Source organism: Nipponia nippon, unplaced genomic scaffold (genome assembly GCF_047370975.1).
Source record: "Nipponia nippon isolate SJK-2023a ecotype South Korea unplaced genomic scaffold, ASM4737097v1 scaffold_3, whole genome shotgun sequence".
Classification (NCBI taxonomy): Eukaryota; Metazoa; Chordata; class Aves; order Pelecaniformes; family Threskiornithidae; genus Nipponia; species Nipponia nippon.
Genome location: NW_028262347.1, coordinates 50,822,265 through 50,840,501, shown reverse-complemented (window position 1 = coordinate 50,840,501; position 18,237 = coordinate 50,822,265). Strand labels below are relative to the sequence as shown.

Sequence of the window (18,237 nt, the reverse complement as noted above, 5' to 3'; positions counted from 1 at the left end):
TCTTTCCTGGCATCTGGAGTGCAGTTCTTTCCCAAGAAGTGCTAAAGTTAGATCAAGCAGTTCCACAAGCAGCAAACCAAAGAAGCTTTGTTTCCCCCAGGTGTGAGTCCTACAGCTGACTCTCGCTTCAGGACTTCTCCAGCTGCTTACCGATTCTCAAGACAGTCATGAAATTGCTCCTCTCCACAACGGCAACTAGGCAGGCTTCTTGAAGTTGGCCAGCAGGTTCAGAAGCTACTAGGGGTACACGCATACACGTAACGGCCCGCAGCGGAGTTGCGCACAGCCTTGGTTACTATAGGAAATTATGCTGAGAGGGACTTTGAAGCTCCACAGAGCCATCGTGGCTAATGTGCCAGCGACATTTGGGGCACTTCGGCTAAAGGGAAACATATATAATAAAGAATCTAGTGCCAGGGTCTGCTTCCTTCCAGCCCCCTTGGAGCACAGTGCACTTGTTCAACTAGCCTGAGCCACAGACCCAGCAGTGGGTACTGAACAGGCATGGTCACGGTTGCCAGACTGTGTGCTGTGTGTTTTGGCAGCTGTGTTATGTTCCAGAAATTATTTAATGACCGAATGTCACAATAGCAAACAACTTGCACATAACCAGGTATATTTGCTTTAAAGTGAAATCCCCTTGGCCTAAGCGCAACGGTAGAAGTGGGTCATGAAGCAGAACAACACTTGGCGGATCAGGTTGGGACAGTCTTTCAAGAGCAGTGAGGTGGGGTTGCAGAACCTGAGTTGGAAGGTAAGTGTGTAATAGTCCCACGAATGGAGGGATCGGAGACTTCTGAGAGCTGAGAGTCTTGAGCCGCCAGAGATGCTGGATGAAAGGGAAAGCTGAGAGTAAGCCTTTTGAGGGATCTCAGTGGGTGCTGTAGATCACTGAAGTCAAAGGGCAGATGATGGTGGCAGACCTGGTGAGAAGGGTGGAATAAACAGAAGGTGCTGGATAACTGCAGGGGGTGGCTTGGCTCAACTTGTTAGAAAAGGGAATGGGAGGTGACAGTGAGCCTCCATTTGTACAGCTGCTCTTCTGCTTTCTTGTTCAGCTGTTCTCTCCCAACCCTGTCCTAACAGGCGGAACTGTAGGCAAATGCCTGCCCTCTTCCTACAGCACATCCAAATTCATGAGCTCTAAGCCAACCTGCAGCAATGAATGACTGGAGTGCCAGATGGAAAAGTATCACGCTAGATATACGACACTTGGCAGGCCTGCATGGAGAATGCAGTGCTTACTCCCTACTGTGCATGTTAAAAAGGATCATAAAGCATTATAAGGTTATTTTGTTGCTGTGAACTTTAGAAGGGTCTGATTCAGGACCTGTTTAAACACAAGAAACAAGCTCAAATCACTGATCAGTGAAAAAAGTAGAACAGACTATTCAGAAACCAACCCCTACTATATCGTTTGGGTGTTGTTCTTTTTCTTGTTGTCATTGTTGCTAATTAAACACCAGACTGATTCAAAGGCTGGGAAGGGAACATTAATGTTTTGCAACAGCGCCAAATAATCATGCTCCAGGGAACATGGAAAAATATTTCTTTTCTATATATCAGCATATACCTATCTTTTCTATACATCTGCAAACAGCACAGATCACGCAGCCCATCCAAAGTCTATTCAAAACCACTGTCGTTCACCTCCTAGTGTCAGTGCATTTCAAAAAGTGTTTGACTAGGGAGCGGGAATAAATTCAACCAAATCCTGTACTATTTGAAGCAAGACGGCTGACCCCATTATAGGTATGTTTCCATTTATAAAGTTAATACACTCAGATTAAAATAACGTACAGAAGAAGACTGGAGAAGATATATAGCCTTCTCCTGCTTTTAGGATGCGTGCAGCTGTTTCTCTGTCTCTCCTGCCAAATTTGAGTGATGAGTTACATGGGTAGCTGCAAGGTGGAAGACCGTGGTAGCTGTTCCACTTATCTGTGCTGGTTGCCTCCTCTGTAGGCTTCTGCTCACTACCAAACAGCTGCACACCTCCTTCATCCCATTTGAGGCTATCAGAGGACCCCTTTTAACGATGGCTGCCGAGCATGCGCTGATCTCTGATCTCTGCTTGGGAACTCCCTCTTCTTCCTCCTGTAGAGCTGACTCAGCATGGGGAAATCCCAGTGATGGAAAACCTGCACCTTTGTAGGAACAACACGCCCAGTTACCTTCCCAAGAACACCTGTATAAATCCAGAATAAATACTATCTTCTCTAATGTAATCAAAATCAAATCTTGGTCAGTTAAATACTCAGACTAAACTACTGAATGGAATCTGTACCATAAGCACATTAAAAGAAAAACACCTAAACCAAGGGTTTAGAAAGTGGCACGTTTTTTTCAATTGACTACGTTGCAGTAAAACAAAATTGACAGAGAATTTTATGTTCGGCTGAGTACACGCTGCAGTTATGCTTCATAAATGCAGGATTGGAAAGTTTCTGTATCTTGATAACTTCTGATCTGATGAATGCAAACAGTCATTAATATAAAGAATGTGTATGAATAAAACCAACCTCTGTGAATTAGTGATCATAAAACACTTACTCGTAAGCATACTTCTATCACTGTAATTTATATTTCCATGTCTTGTAATTAAATTATGAAAGGCACTAATCAAAATGAAAGCAAATATGAAATAAATTTTTAAGACTGGCTGCATTCTTCCACATCGTGCTGTTTTTTTAAGACTTGTATTAAAAGACAGGAAGTTCTTTGTCTTATTTTAAATAAATTGGAACCTAATACTATGACAGCCAACTTGCAGAATAAATTGTGGCCATGATCCAGAGATAACCAAATCTACGGCAACTTTAAACGGTCTCCCTCAAGTGAAGCAGAATCCACCCATGGTACCAAATTCAGCTCCTTCCCGCCAAAAGCTTGCTGGGGCTTAGCATTACTGGTGTAGTTAAAAAGTACATATATCTTCCTTCATTCGTTGGCAATCTTTTCTCCTGTGTGAGCTCTAAAGCATCACGCTTTGTGACATTAAATACATTTTGAGTATTAGGGTAGGAAAAAATGACAGCATAAAATTTTGTAAATCTACAGGCAATTCAAGAACGCAGATGTTTCTATGTTGGCTCAATACCAGCAGCTAATTCGTATATTCTTTATCACTTGCTAATGACTGCCTAGTAGTTGCGGATGTGGCAGCAGACTGCTAAAACCTGAAATATAAACATTCAGATTTCATGACAAAAGTTTTCAATTGTTTTCCCACTACTCAGCTCCAGTAGCTATGCGGTTTTCCTGAACTTTTTTTTTTTTAATCTGTCTTACAGGTTTTTTACCTCCACAGACCTCTGCTATACCGATGACCTTCAGTATTAATCCATGTTAAACAGATCGACAGAGAAGTCCCTGAATAAATTCACACTGTCTTAAGTTTTCACGCTTTTCAAGCCATAAGGAGCAGTCCCTGGGTTTAAGGAGTTGAAAGAGATTGGGTTTTCACTTGTTCATTTGCTTTTTATTGGGAAGAGCACGGAGGAAGGTTCACCCGTTAATAGTGTGGATGTTATTCTGTTTCCCATGCAAAAAAAGAATTACAGCCCTACCTAGTATTTCTCTGCTGTTACATACCATGAAGTCAAATAATTAATTTCATAAATAAAATGGTGACTACAGATAGCAGGAAAAGGATACCTATGCAAAGAAAACACAAACATAACGTATATCTGCTCTCTTTTCAAGCAGGATTACCTTAAGCATTACAGACAGGATTGGACTTAATCATTCTGTGGTTTTATACTTTTTTATTTTTAGCAGCATTTGCTGCTGCTGCAGACACTGAAGTGGAAGTAGAATTTGCTTGATATTTCCTGTAAATTTCTATATTGTTATATGTAAATAAGCTATAAGCATCAGCACTGAAGCCACACCTAACGACGGCATCCTTGCAGTGATACCTTTGGTATAAATGCACGAACAGGTTCAACACGCAGCATTACACTAAGGAAAAAAGAAATATCTACTCAGTCAGGAGGTTCTGAGGAACACCTGAGCTTTTAGGAATTATTTAGAAGAACTGCTTATATACAGATACTGAGCATTCAGACCTTGGCCAAAGATTTTTTTCCAAATGAACAAATACGACTTGAAAAGTTATATGGAAAGAAGACGTATGACCATTTTTTGGAAGCCAGGTGCAACTACTTGTTAGCACAAAGCTACCCGATAGCCTGACAGAGCAGAAACGAGAGTCTCTGGCTTACATGCTGGCAGTCACACCAACAGTCAACTCTAGAAATAACGCTGAAAAAATCAAAATCTGAAGAATGCCAGTGGATTTCTATATACTTTTGAATGCTCTGCAGTTCTTAATGAATTCAATAGAGTTTGATAATACTCACGGCACTTTCAACCATTAATTATTGGTCTGAAGCACATGGAGCCATCATTTCCCTCAGTCAAGTTTCTTCTTCGCGCTATCACAAATAATAATTAACAATCAGCAGATGGTTGTATGAAGTCATGACGTTCATAAAGCACAGTCATATTTGCAGTAGACTTCTCATGGTTTCATAGGAGGCAAATGTTTACCCAGGTGGGCACGGCAGCTCTGACACAGTAATGCACCCGCTCTAAGTGCAAAACAAAGACAACTGGAGCAGTTAATGATTATTTTGTCAGCTAGGTGACAAACTCATCACGCAACTTTTGTCAGGGGATTGGAAGTTAACTTCTTTTGACAGCCGCTGCTTGAATGCTTATTTCAAATAGCCTGAGCTGTCTTTCAAAGAGCTGAGGCAAGTGTTAATCCTGCTGCTCCTTTGCGTGCAAGAATCACAGCAGACTCCTTGGGCTTTTTATCTGCCGAGTACAGTAAGTGAGTAAATATTTTACTAGCAACTTTCCTACCAAGAAGTCTTTCTAAAGGCTGCAGCATTTCAACAATAAAATCATGTGCTTGGATTTTAGCTATCGATGTTCCTTTCACGCAACAGAAACCATACTGCCAGAATGAAGGACTGTTTTCTTATATAACCCAACTAATCGTACATGTTTTCCTTACAGGACTTAAACCAAGTATGACAACAAGCCATTATATTTAGCCTTGATAAAGCTGTTCATTCCTCCTAGAGATTTTTTTCCTTCAAGTTGGCTCTTCTTTTTGCTTTGGCTCGAGTAGTTAGAAGTATCAGAACCAAAGATCTGCGCAACAGATGGAGCTCGGTTGAGAAGAATGCCTTTGGCTGGTGAGGATCTTTGCCTGGCAGGTGTCAAACCAAAATTAATACTGCACATATTATGCTTTACCGAGTTTCAGATTTTAGCGAAGTGAGACTGCGTTCCTTCCTGACCACAAACATATATTAATAGGACAAGCCATGCAGAGCAAGCTAAAACAGTACAATCATTATGCTGAATCCTCCACTGCTTGGCATTTCATTTAATCATTTACACCCATGCACAGCAAGTAAACAAAATGCAGGGGGTTAATTTAGTGTCTCTTTACAGATGTTTTGTGCAGGTGTAAAAGGCTTCACAAAATGCCATAAGCAACATGGACTTAGGCCCCTCCTGCTTTCCTTTTTTCCTCTTTTTCTCGTGTCAGTGCCTTAAAGGCTTATGAACTTTAGTAGACTTTTTGACATGTCAAAATCAACAGGAAAAAACAGATACTGGGTCTAAAATACACTGCTCAGCTACAGCCCGTTGCTACACCTGGCTTGCCAAGCCGGCAGTTCACCAGCCTGAGTGAGCAGGCAGGGCTTTCCATGGGTGTCGGGAAGGGGAGCTTCAGGTGGCATCATCTGCTCCTCTGCATTTCCAGACTAGTGGGAGGCTGAGGATCGCAACCAGCCCTCTCAAGTGCCAAGTCACTTGAAGATCTAAAAGAAACCGATTTGGAAGCTCATGGCTGGTTTGACAGATCGGTACTGTCCAAAAGCAACTTTAGCTGACTGATAGGGCAGTAATTTTAGAAGGTCACAGTCGCAGGACTTCTAATTATCTGTAAAGCAAATGTGAGATTATATTTGTATGTTTGTGTTTGTATATAAGTAAGTATATATATATATATATATATATATATAAACATTTTCAAATTCTTAATAAAAAAAGATGAAAGTCTTAGACATCTGCAGGTCAAATTCATCCCCTCTTTGATTTCATTTCCACAAATTCAGGTTAGGGAACTGTCACACCGCCCTGTGAGAAAAAGGATGAAAATGGGAGCGTGGGGGAAGTCATTTCATAAACAGAGGTCCTAATTCACAGAGCACTGTACACTACCACGGGTTTGATGAGTACTCCTTTCCCCTCTGAGTCAGCGCTGACCCAACATCCCGTGCGATGTGCTCACTGGCGTGGCTTGCGGCTGCCCTGTGACATGGCTCGCACCGGGTGACACGGCACGCTGACCAGCTGCAGCCATTAGAGATCCCAAGACAGTACTGAAAGTAATGAGATGACTCACAGCTGCAGCCACGCACTTGAAGGCTGCGGACCCAACTACTCTTTTACTCACTCAGGAATAGTATTTTGCGAAAGCAACTGAAGCAAGTTCAAAATCAAACAAGCTATTAGCAAACATTTGTATTACTTAAGGTATTTGTAGAAGATTTATGCCAGTATTAGTGGGACAATTCATATGCAAAACCTAAACATCTGAAAAAATCTTTTGCTTAAACAATTAATTGTCGTGTCTCATGCGTACAGAACAATGTTTTCCCTCACAGTTTTGTAGTCTACTAGCTGCCAGATTTTGATCCAGAATTGAAATTTCAGTCATTTTGGCTTTTGTACATAGCGAATCAGAAATAAAAATGTTTAACATCAGAAATGAAAAGGCTGGAAGATCAGACAGACCATAAAAGATTTGTTTTACTTGGTTTGGGATTTTTACACAGTTATGCTTAGCCTAAGTAAGATTGAAACGAAACCAAAAGGCAAAACAAAAAACTAGACAAATCTGTTCCATCCCAGAGATGCAGAAATACAAATGATGCTTGTGTCCCTGGGGGAGCCAAATCTGAAATCTTGCTATGAACAAGAGAGAAGGGCTGTTATTTCCTAGACAACTGTTCCTGACATCACAGCTACCTCCTAGACGTAACAATGGAAAAGCAATCTTAAAGAAGAATTTTTTTTTCTGTAAGCAAATAGCTTTCTCGTTCTACAAACTCATAAACAAAGAGATCAGGGGTTTTTTTATAATGTTGAGAATTTTAGTGCCAGAACTGTAAACATCGACTTCTTTCTCTTCTTTCTTCAGAGGTAACTGCTATGCATTGTCTGACTTTATTAAAGAAATCAAACATGGCCTGCAATGAACCTTCTAACTGATTTCGGTGTTAGACGGGGCTAAATATTTTGAGCTTCACATTCAATGTGTGTTACCTAATTTTGTGTGTCCGCTCCTCAGAGACAAGCCGATTGATCTGGCGATGCGAGGTTAACACGTTCTGCGAAAGCGGCCTCAAATTTCCATTTGCGGAAATACACCATACCACATCAGCATATGCAAACCCAACTTTGCTGTGTACAAACCACACAAACAGTGCCCAGCTACCTAACCTGACCTTCCACTTGCACTTTAGTGTGTGTAAATATGCTAATGACAGGCACAGAGGGTTCATGTGCAAGTTTACAAGTTCAAGTGCAGAAGACAGATGAAAATTTGGCTGCAATGCTTTGGTTTTCCCTCATTTTGGGAGATTCCAGCTTTCTAAGTCTGTTATACAGCCTAGGAGTTGTGCCCTAAAGCCACAAGACTGAACTATTTAAATATCTTTATTCAATTTTTTAGACTGAAAATGAGACCTTCTTGTCTACTCGAAAGAAGTTGTCAAGAACGTGAAGGTACCGCTATGACTCAGGCTTTTCAAGACACATTATTTACTAGACATTACTTACTGATATTGATACTGTGTCTGAGTCCTTTGAGAACTTTAGGCATCCCAAGAAAAGTCCTTGATTGGGGCATCTCAGAATCTGAAGACTGATGAAGGTTTTCACTTCCAAAATTGCCGAGTGAATGGGGACAGTCAAGCTGAAAACTGTGAGGAGCCTCAACGTTTTCAGGGAGTCCTGTGCAGGTGGATTGTGAGACTCGGGACAAGAATCCCTGGATCACCACAAGAAGTCACCAGTCCTTTTTAAACAACCCAGGTCCAATGAATTCGACAAAGAGACTCAACAGACCCCTTCTGTAAACCAAGCAAGGAAAGCAGAAGCAATTTTTCATCGTGTCATGCGATTATTTCCACATGCAAGTAGAGAAACTCAGTCAACCAAGGACGCCTGTGTCTGGAAGTCCCGCAGGAGCACACCTTTTACAGGGAACAGAAGTATGTTTGGAACAGCTGAACACACGCTTAATGGAGTAATTTCAAACAACATATAAAATTGTCTCAGACACACAACTGCAAAAAATTTGTAGCTCTGTAAACCCACGGATTGCTATTTTAAAGACAGTTTCATTAAGAAACACAGCTTGAGAATATCTATCAAATAAGATCAGAGCTACATGCAGGGACAGCAGGAGGCAGCTGAAGCAATCTGCAGCACAGCTCTGGTGCTCATCGGTCCCTGACCCTGAGAAAAAAATATAACTAGTGCATGAATACACATATTAGACCAAAAGAGAAAGCCTAGGAAAAGACAAAACTCTACTGGAAAGAGATGGTGAGAACTCCTCGGGTTTTATGCAATGGTCTACAGCTCTGTATGTCCCAATCTGATATACTTTGTTAGACTGACAAGACGGCTGTGGCTTTAATTTTGAAGTCCGCATTTTTCTGTGGGAACCATTAAATATGACAGACTTCTCTTGTTCAACAGAAAAACAAATCTGCCTCCACTTTTTATTCCTCTGAAGCCTTAATTTAATTGTGCAACATTTGCTTAAGAAACATATTTGAAGATGTTTTAGATATTACCTCATTTGTACACCATCCCAGGCTTTCCAGGAACTCTGAACCAACAGCCTCCTAGCCTTCCTTATATCTGAACTACTGTATTTTATGGCTTCCACACTGTACTGTCTGGAAACTCCCCATGAGACTGGCCTTGTAAAAACATGTACGGAGGAGAGACACTGCGCCGGAGAGCTCGCAATCTCAGGCGCGGGTTGTGAAAACGGCTTTGCATGTATTAGTTTATGTACACAGAGATTGCCATGATTGTGTTCAAATAACTCCAAAGGGCTGGGCCTACGCAGGTAAAAAAGGAAAAGCACCAGAGGAGCTAACAGCCCAGCAGCTCATGACCACTGTTTTGAAAGGTGCCCATCTTCAGATGCCGATGGAGCCCTGCTAAGCCTCTGCAGTTTTGATCAGAGAACCTAATTTACCAGGTCCCAGAAATGCACATAATAAACTGTCCCAAATAATCTCAAGTATGGAATTGAGAATACTGGAATTTGGAAATCCACTGAGGTACTGATAACCAAAGGGAGCAGACAACCAAAGGGGTCAGTAGCTATTTGAACTAGAAAGGCTGAAATGTTATGAAGACAAATAAGAATGTTATGAAGAGTGTGCTTGGGACAAGGCTGGGGCTCCGACCCCGTGGCTCTGTACAGAGCAGAACCTCCTGAAGCTTTTGACGCGTGGAGCTAGGAAGGCTCTACACAGAGGAGCTCCCATTCATTTAAGATGGAGACAGTGAAGTTTTGCCCTGTTCTGTTTTCAGTCATCCAGTGACCACAGGTAACTCATGAAAGTATCTGAAAATATCTCCTATCTGTGCTCTTTGTGCGTGCAGGTGCTGTCATGACTATTCCTCGAAAATTCACGAAAAGCCACACCAAGACCATAAGCCGATCCACTGTCACTGCTTACCAAAGCATCCTCCAACGTCTGCACCTCACCTCTAGTCTGCCAGTTGCTTCACGTGAAATTTAAGGCATTGGGTTTAATCTCGAATAAAACACCTTTGAGTCAAATTCTGATGTCTGCATTTACACAAAGTGATAGATTTTCGCAGACAGTTCACAGCGTGGATTCCTTCTGTCTCCCACTCTTAGCGCTGCCTTAGCCTATTCCCACCGTCTGCCATCTCCTCCATCTCTCTTCTCTTCCCTGCCTTGTGCTGCAGCTGCTGGAGGACCCTGGAGCTGGGGCAGGGTGCTACCACGGTGTCCCTCCATCACAGAAAGGCAACTGGTCTGTCTCCTAACCCACGCCGAGCAGGCACGCAGCCCTCCCACCGGATGGGTGGACTCGGCTGTGTCAAAGGTATGTTGCAAGTTTTTCCGTAACAAAAATCCCCTCCTACTTTTAAATAATGAATTTGTTTTTTTCTTTTTTTCTTCCTTCGCCAGCTTTTTCTCTCCTTCCCCGCCCACTTTTTCAAGCAGGAAGGAGAGTGACAGGGAGAATAATGATCTCCTCAGCTTTCGTTGGAAAAAAAAACACAAAAATTTTCCACCAAGACAGAATTTTTTTCTGGTTTGTTTTTTTTTTTTCAGTGAGGTTCAGAAGCCATTTTTTATTTAAAATTTCCTAAATAAGTGTCCAGTTAATGCTGGCATTTGGTGTGGAAGGTAGCAGGGAGCTGGTACTTCTGTTTCATTTAGCACAGATCCCAGCCTTAAGTGTGGCAAGAGGTCAGCTTGAATTTTTCTCTTGAATCGTATCTTTGCAAACCGCTTTTCAGGGTTTCGGCTGTATAAATCAAACCCCATAGCCCAGCATGGATGCACACCTTGTGATGCTTTGCCTCTGCCAGTTGGCTTTGCACGCCCCCAGTGTTAATCCCCCTTGGCTCCACATGTTTGGGAAGGAGGGAGGAAAGCACTGGTGAGCGAGGAGAGGACCAGCACGGCCAAAAGCCAGGGCAGCCTTCCCATGAACAGAGAGAGCGGCAGAGAGCGGAGCGGCCGGTAAAGGCATCGAGGCTATTGATTTTCCAATGGCGTTGAGGGCAGCGGTCTGAGCAGGTTGGGGACCCTACAGTCACTGATGAGAATGGAGTCCGTGTATACATGGCACGCTGTCTCTGTTTCTGCTCAGGAGTCAACCTTGTTTAAGGCGTGCTTTGTCTGAGCAGGTGGCAAAGCGTGACGGCTGCTGGGTTAAGATTTCGCTGCCAAACCAGCCCCCGGCTGTTTTCAAAAATAAAGACTGCTACTCTCTCTACCAATGCAAAAATAGCCGTCTCTCCAGTTCCCTCCTTCAAACTATTATTTTATGTATTACAGAAGCACATATCTAGCCAGACTATATAATTAACATTACACAATTTTTAATTAACTAGCTACAACAATCTCCCTGATTTAACTGGGGGGGGGGGGGGGGGGGTGTGAGGCTACTAGAAAAATCCAAATTCCCAGAATTCCCAGCTAGAAATTCACACAGTTCAGAGCAGAGGCTGCACCACCAGGTGCAGAAGGTGACCCGTCACTCTGGCTATTTTATGTCTCTCATGAAAAAAAAAATGCTTGTGACATGGAAACAAGGCCAAAACTCATTTGCAACAGCAAGTACATAAGGCAGGGCTGTACCAGAAAAGACAGTGACAGAAACACATACTGATTTAGTTCATTCCTTCGGCAGCTTTTGTTTTTTTTTTTCATTTATTTTTGGCCAGGAACCTCCTATAAGGCGTGGCTGTTACACAAACAGGCCCTTTCCAGCAGAGTCTCCAAGGGTGCGCTGCGACCACAAGGCAGCACGGCTTCCTTTGGGTATCCCTCCTTCCAACGGCACGGCAGGGCTCACCTTACATCTCACAGCAAGATGTAACTCAATGCCACCCTGACCCAGCAGCAGGGTATTGGCCTCCTAAAACTCAACAACTATCTACAAAACATGAAATAAGTGAAAGTCCAGTGACCATCGTTGGCACAAGTAAGTGCCATGCAAACCAACACAAATAACAGCCCTTGGAAACATGACGAATTCTGGGGACAACCAACCATCATCCTCTTTCCTCTGCGACTCTGAGTCTGCTTAGACCTGGAAATAGGAGTGGAAGAAACACGCCAACCGCACACACATACACATGCAACTTCTCAGCAGACCACCAGCAACTGTTGATCCAGCAACTGCAGCTGGAACACAGCAACGCTACACCAGCAATAAAGCACCGATGGGTCAGATTTTATGGTGTCAGCCCAAATTCAGTGTCACAGAGCGTGCATCGGCCAAGCCAGCTGTTCTCCCTAGCTTCAGTGAGCCTTGAGCTGCGCTGTGTGGAATTGCTGCTTTCCACATGGAACGTCTCATTAAGAGCAGCATCTGCCACGGCAACTGCAATAGCACTGTGCATTTTTGGTGTGATAAGCTGTATTTAGAGTGGGAAAGTATTGCTTTGTGAGCTGAAAAGCAAAGGAAACAATGAACGATAAAGTCCAGAGCTTCAGGCCAAAGGTTTTTATATCTGGTGTTGGTCCCGTTTCCCAAAACAAAGGATAGTTTATGCACACTGTAGACATTTTCTGTCTGGAGCAATGCTAACACATTATCTCTTTATTTACACTGCACATGAAGTGCCCTGCACCCCCACCCACATGACGGCCTGAATCTAGATCCACCCCGCTGTTGTTCATAGGAGGAAATCTAGGTGTGTTGCAGAGCCGATGGGTCCTGATATTCTGCAATACCATCAGGCAGAAAAGACAACATAGGTCCTTCCTTACAAGGCTCCAGGGTCCTCCCAGAATGTTTTTAATATCGCCTGTGGCAAGGAGAGGAGGGAATGGCAGACAGATCTGTGGCAGTGCTACAAACTCAGGATTTCTGGAGTCTCTGTCATACGCTGTAATTGCAAAATCATGCTTCCTGCCTTTCCCGTACACAACAAATCTTTTTTCTCCCTTCTTCCCGGAGGAGATGAGACGATTAGGAAATTCCCTAAGCTTCCCTTACTTTGGTTTCTTCCCTCAATTCAGAACCTGACTTCAAAAAAAGATCAGGTCATTGAACGCAGTCTGGACTTTTGCTTCCAAATACTTCTTTCAGCATGGAAAGGACCAACGATGGAATAACCAAGAAAATCACCCTATTATGCAACAGACGGGAAAACTATTTGTGCCGGTACGCTGTGGTTTTCATTCCTCTGAAGGCTGCTTTCCTCCAGGGAATTCCAGTAACTGGACTAATTGAAGTGTGTTTTGACAAGTTATAACAGCCCAGAAAACCCACCTATGAAATTACATCCTGGTAGCATCTTCCAAAGTAAACTGAAATCTTGGTATCACAGCTCATTTAGGAAACTACTATGCCATAGCTTTCATTTGTTATGAGAACATAGCTTGAGTTTTTGTTGTAGATAACTGGCGGTGTTACACCTAATGACGTGGCTTAATCTTCCCCTGTACCAGGTTTTTGTACCGGCAGGGGCCCCATGGATCATCTCCTGAAACTCTAACCGGAATAAAAACATATAGTCTTAATTTATTCTCATTTCATCTACTTTCTTTCACTTTAGGAGACTCCCTCACAAAGTCATCAGCTCACCCCTAAGGTTGTCTGTCCGTCCCCAATAGACAAAGTAATCGAAGAAAATCAGAACAAGCTGCCAGCGTAGATGCCGGCCTGTTGGGAAGACAGGGACACTGGCAGAGTACAAGGACCAGGCAATGTTATTCTGACAAAGCCTTTTTACTACTAAAACCAGCAGTGCCCGTGAGCCCCAGCCACGTGCCACATGCCGGGCGCAGCACACCGTTCCTGTCACTTAGGTTTTCTTGGTTTATTCCACTACCCCACAAGCCTCCCTGTCTCACACTGCCTTTTGCTTGCCACTGCCACAGAGAGAAAATATTTCATGGGGGAGGAAGCTCTGATATACAAATAATTCAGGATTCAGAGGGCAGAAGCTTTAAAATGCTAGAGGTTAGAACATTTTGGAAAGTGAGTCACAAGAAGTATGGAGGGACCAACTCCATTCTGGTTCCTGGGCTCAGCTGCATCCCGGACGAGTTAGCACATCCTGGAGATATCTACCAGGAAGGCAACGGAGACAGAGGCAGTGAAAAGGAAGGAAGTCCCAGACGAAAATATTTCATTTTTCCATACTTTTCTTCCTGAATATCCCAAAACAGAAAGCAGACAGATTTTTTGCAGAAGTGACCAGGATTTATTAAAGACAGGATATTGATATGAAACATTCATGACCCTCAACTTAGCAGTATTTCTCTTGGATGGGGTAACGAAGTGAATTTATTACATATCAGTGCCAAGAAGCTCATAATAAAAATACAGATTATAGTTCTCAGATTCATCAACTCAAACCAGATATTTTTGAAAAAACACTCCGGCAGGAAGAATGTAAGTCTCATAAGATACTTGGGCTACCAAAGCAGCATATGAAATACATATTTTATCCAACAATAGGATACAAAGTAAATTATTTGATTTAAAAACCCTGAAACAAAGGCAGTCTGTGAAGACATGAGAAGGAGACCCCTTGTCATGTTATCCCAGGTGCAGGGCGTGCGGAAGAAGATAGATATATATGTTAGACATAAACAAAGCAAGCAGAGATTTTATTGCATTGCGAGTTGATGATTTTACGAGACTTGAAATAAAATAACAAAGCACGGATAAAGCAAGATAGAGAAATACTGCAACTTCTTGGAAAGCTAGGCTTCGGCAAAAGTTCAGACAGACCACAGCCACAGCAAACCTTCACATCAATTCTACCCTGATCATTTGGTCCCCTCTTTCCTTCCATTTCTTTCTTTACTGGGACATACCTAGTGGAGAATCAGCCAAGGATGACCCATTTATTATATTCCTAATAGTGAGCTTTGAATATTTCATTCTGCTTCTGCCACACTCCCTGCAAAAAGGAAAGATCTCTCTTCAAAACACTCCCAGAGCTTGCCTGCATTGCATCTGCATAGTCTGCTTGGCTTCGGGAAGACCTAACACATCAGCATGCTGTGAAAGAAGGAACTCGTATGTCCCTAGGTACGACTGAAGGCATTGTCACTACCAAAAGTTTCCATAAATCAGAGTGTAACAGACCAACTCTTTAACAACTCATCTCTCCTTATTTCCAGACATACTACCAAGGGGAAAAATTTATTTTGATTTCAGTGCCAAGGATTTCCAGGGTTTCCAATTCCTCACTTCTCCCAGCCCATCCTCAGGAAAAACAAAGAAAAAAAAAATTCCCAAGACCCCAAAGCAACGTAGAACAAAACAAACCAAACAAGTAAGTACCATAGTGTCTCTAATTGCCTTCCAAAATACAACAAACAAAAAAGCATTTCAAATCGCTTTAGTTTGGGGAAATTACTAATCATGAGATCTCTAGTCCATGTCTGTGTTTAATAGAGAATGTAATGGAAAAAAGAAATACAGCTTTAGTGACCATCCAAGAAAGATTTCATGAAAAACAGGGTGGAAGGGAGTTTGTTTGGATTTAATGTTTCCCCAGAAGCATCTCTAGTCCAAACATTACTACACCACAGGTCAAATGGAGGGGAGCCAGAAAGTGAAACACTTTAAAAATAGCCCTTAAAAAGGAAAGTGAAAGTGGCCAGTCTAGTTCCACCTTTCGTGACCATGAAGTGCAAATCCTGTGATGAACACCAAATTTGGGCTCTGGTACCATCACTGAGTGTCAGTAAATACTGCAGCTGATGCATGGGAAGTCCAACAGAAAAATATAGGTCCAGCTTTTAAAATTCTTCCAGACTTAGCAATCCAAGCTGGTACTACTGCTTATAAGTAAGCTTACATTAAAATATTTCAGTTTGAAACTGACAGTTTAAAATACTATGAACTGTCCTCAGCCCTCTGTTGTGGCCCTTCCAAGCCGCCTCCTTGCAGACAGAGAAGCTCAGCAAAGCTCTCCCACGAGACCGACTGCCACCAAGATCAGAAAAACTGCATGGGGCAGCTGCCTTTGTAATATTTTATAGCCGTAAGGTTAGTCTTGCCAGCCTGTTTCGCACGTTGCAATGCTCACTTTACTTTAGATGTTCCTTCCAGCTGAAGGGAAGTAACCTTTTTCATGTTTGAAAATGCTCAGGCTTTGCATCCTGGTGCTCATTGCAGGTTCACTTCTCCTTTATAGCATTTCCCTGGGCCTCAAGGTTAAAGATGCCGAGGGAAGGCAGAAGGATGGTGATGAGCGTTATGGCAATGGAAAGCAGTCACGTCGTCCCTAGTAGATTCTCACAGACAATCCCCGCAATCCCCCTTGACGCCTCTCAAATTGGCAAGATCGCAAAATGCCTGTAAGGCAATTTTTCTCTCTTCTCCAACTGCTCTTTGAGAAAGAGACGTACACCATTAAACAGGGTACCAGAGGGTTAAGCATTAAATTGCCTGAAAGACAGAGCACTTGAGGCCCAAACAAGCTAAACGTCTTAGTCAAAGAAAAGGCAATTCCAAACTTCTTGTCAAACATCACTGAGAAAGAAGTGATCTTACTCGAGGATGAAATGACCAGCAGCTTGTAGCACTGAAGCAAGAAATACAAGCTTTGGGAGAAAAGTCTGACACATTCTCAGAGGATGCTGACAAGAGCTTTGAAAAGCTAATCTCTCCTGAGGCTCATGAGGTTGAAGGGAAACCCTCTGAGAAGGCAGGGGAGGTGGCACCTATCTACCCTGACACGTCATCCCATGGGAAAAGACGTAACCCAATAAAGCAGCAAAGGAGAAAAACTGAGAAAAGACAAGTTCTGTATTTTGGAATTGACCCAGAGGGGAAGACCTGTTCAGATACTGCAAGCTGAGCACTTCAGGCTTCAGAAGCAAGCAAGCTCTGCATTTCTTAAGAGGAACAGGCAAATGTAAACAATGCTCCAGGGAAAAGATGCTGATGAAAGCTGTTGTGCTGTGTGCTTAAAAAGAAAAAGACAAAACTGCTCCAAACAGCTAAGGGCTCCATAGAGGTCTGAACAAATGAGAAGTGGGAAGCGCAAACTCGCAAGATTTCAAAGACTGCATTTTCATGGGACCTTCAGACGCCTTCCTGAAGGCTGAGGCTCGCTCTAATGCTGTGCATAGGGCAAGTAAGACTTCTGAGAGCGTGACTCACAATAGCTGGCAGACTGAGCAAGAAACAAAGAAATGAGAAATGCCGAGCCATACTCCCCTCGATAATGTGAGAGCCACAAGGAGGTATGTCTCCATTCATGGAGACAGCCTAGTTACCTCTCAGCCTAGATACCTCTTCCAGAGCTGAAAAAATCCTTCGTTTCAAAAGCAAGCAATGTCACAGTCCTCGTAATGAGATCTGAGGACTAGCGCTGATGCTGACCCACTTCACCCAACATCCCTAGGCACCCGCAATTCATTTCTAAGGAGGTTTGAATCCACACCTCTCATTTCCCAGAAGACTGCTCTAACCTCTTCATCCCTCCTAGCAAAGTTGTTCTTCTGGCTGCCCTCAGGCACCAAAAGCATGCGGGGCTTTCTAGCCTCCTGCCTTGGTGTTCATAACCAGTGGTTGCTCGAGGGTCTGCAAACGACTAGCGAAGCTCTCGGCGCGAGCTGCAAAGGGAGATGAGCCTTGAGCAGGGCGCAGCAGAACTTCCTGCCCCAGCGCAGCCAGCGGAAGCCAGGGAGGAAACGGGAAAATTGAGTCAATTGAGGAAGCAGTCCTGGCCAGGAATATCTTTGGTTTCTAAACTGCCTGATTGAAAAAGAAAAAGAGAGAAAAAAAAAAAAAAAAAAAAGAAGAAGAAAAAAAAATGGCTGTGGTAGAAAAAGCCCAGTCAATCAATTAGTCAGTCATTTCCAGTTCAAATATTTCCATAAGTGCTTGGCAGTGTTTTCTATGTAAGGGATGTCTACTGCTGGTGAAAGATTTCTTAGATGGCAGAGAATTCCCCTTGATGACAAACTCTCCTCAGACAAGCTCCAGTCTGGGCAATTTCCCTTTGGAAGCCCTCACAACTTGTTAATTTGTTCAAGCATTCTGAGTCTTCTTAAAAGAAAAGTCAGTTGCATTTCCAAACCTGATACACTGAGAGAGACAGTACTGAAGTGTAGGAAAATTCCTAAATTTAAGACACCAGGAGCATACTATGTACCTGACCTGAATACTCTACCTTCACAGAAAACATTTACACAAGTCCTTGATGTGCCCCAAACAGCATCTACAAACAAGCTGTGTTTAAGAATAATTTTGTCTTGTTACTGAAATTCAGCCTCATCTGAATTATAACTTGGCAGCTGAAAGCTGGCACGTCTAACACAGAAAAGTATATAGCTATAAGTAAAGAGAAATACTGCAATCTTTCATATTCTGGTAACTTAAACTCCCCCTGCAGTTCTAAAATCTAAATAATTTGAGATTTGGCCATGGT

General features: G+C 42.9%; 1 protein-coding gene and 2 long non-coding RNA genes across 4 annotated transcripts in view; 2 read left to right on the top strand and 1 right to left on the bottom strand.

Moving 5' to 3' along the window:
- Positions 1 to 18,237, bottom strand: part of CRADD (CARD and death domain containing adaptor protein) — an 84,719-nt gene that overhangs the window by 7,431 nt on the left and 59,051 nt on the right. The window contains exon 3 of one of the 2 annotated variants that reach the window (XM_087763795.1): positions 1,801 to 2,147. The exons of the other annotated variant lie outside the window; for it this stretch is intronic. Coding sequence (XP_087619921.1) covers positions 1,840 to 2,147 — 308 coding nt within the window. The 3' untranslated portion in view covers positions 1,801 to 1,839. The remainder of the gene's footprint in view (positions 1 to 1,800; positions 2,148 to 18,237) is intronic. 2 annotated transcript variants of the gene reach the window in all.
- LOC148054587 (uncharacterized) lies at positions 4,392 to 8,154 on the top strand. The gene is made up of 3 exons (XR_015706161.1): positions 4,392 to 4,836; positions 5,029 to 5,210; positions 7,766 to 8,154. It is a non-coding gene; the product is annotated as an uncharacterized LOC148054587 (long non-coding RNA).
- Positions 8,175 to 13,265, top strand: LOC148054586 (uncharacterized). The gene is made up of 3 exons (XR_015706160.1): positions 8,175 to 9,430; positions 9,724 to 10,196; positions 11,551 to 13,265. It is a non-coding gene; the product is annotated as an uncharacterized LOC148054586 (long non-coding RNA).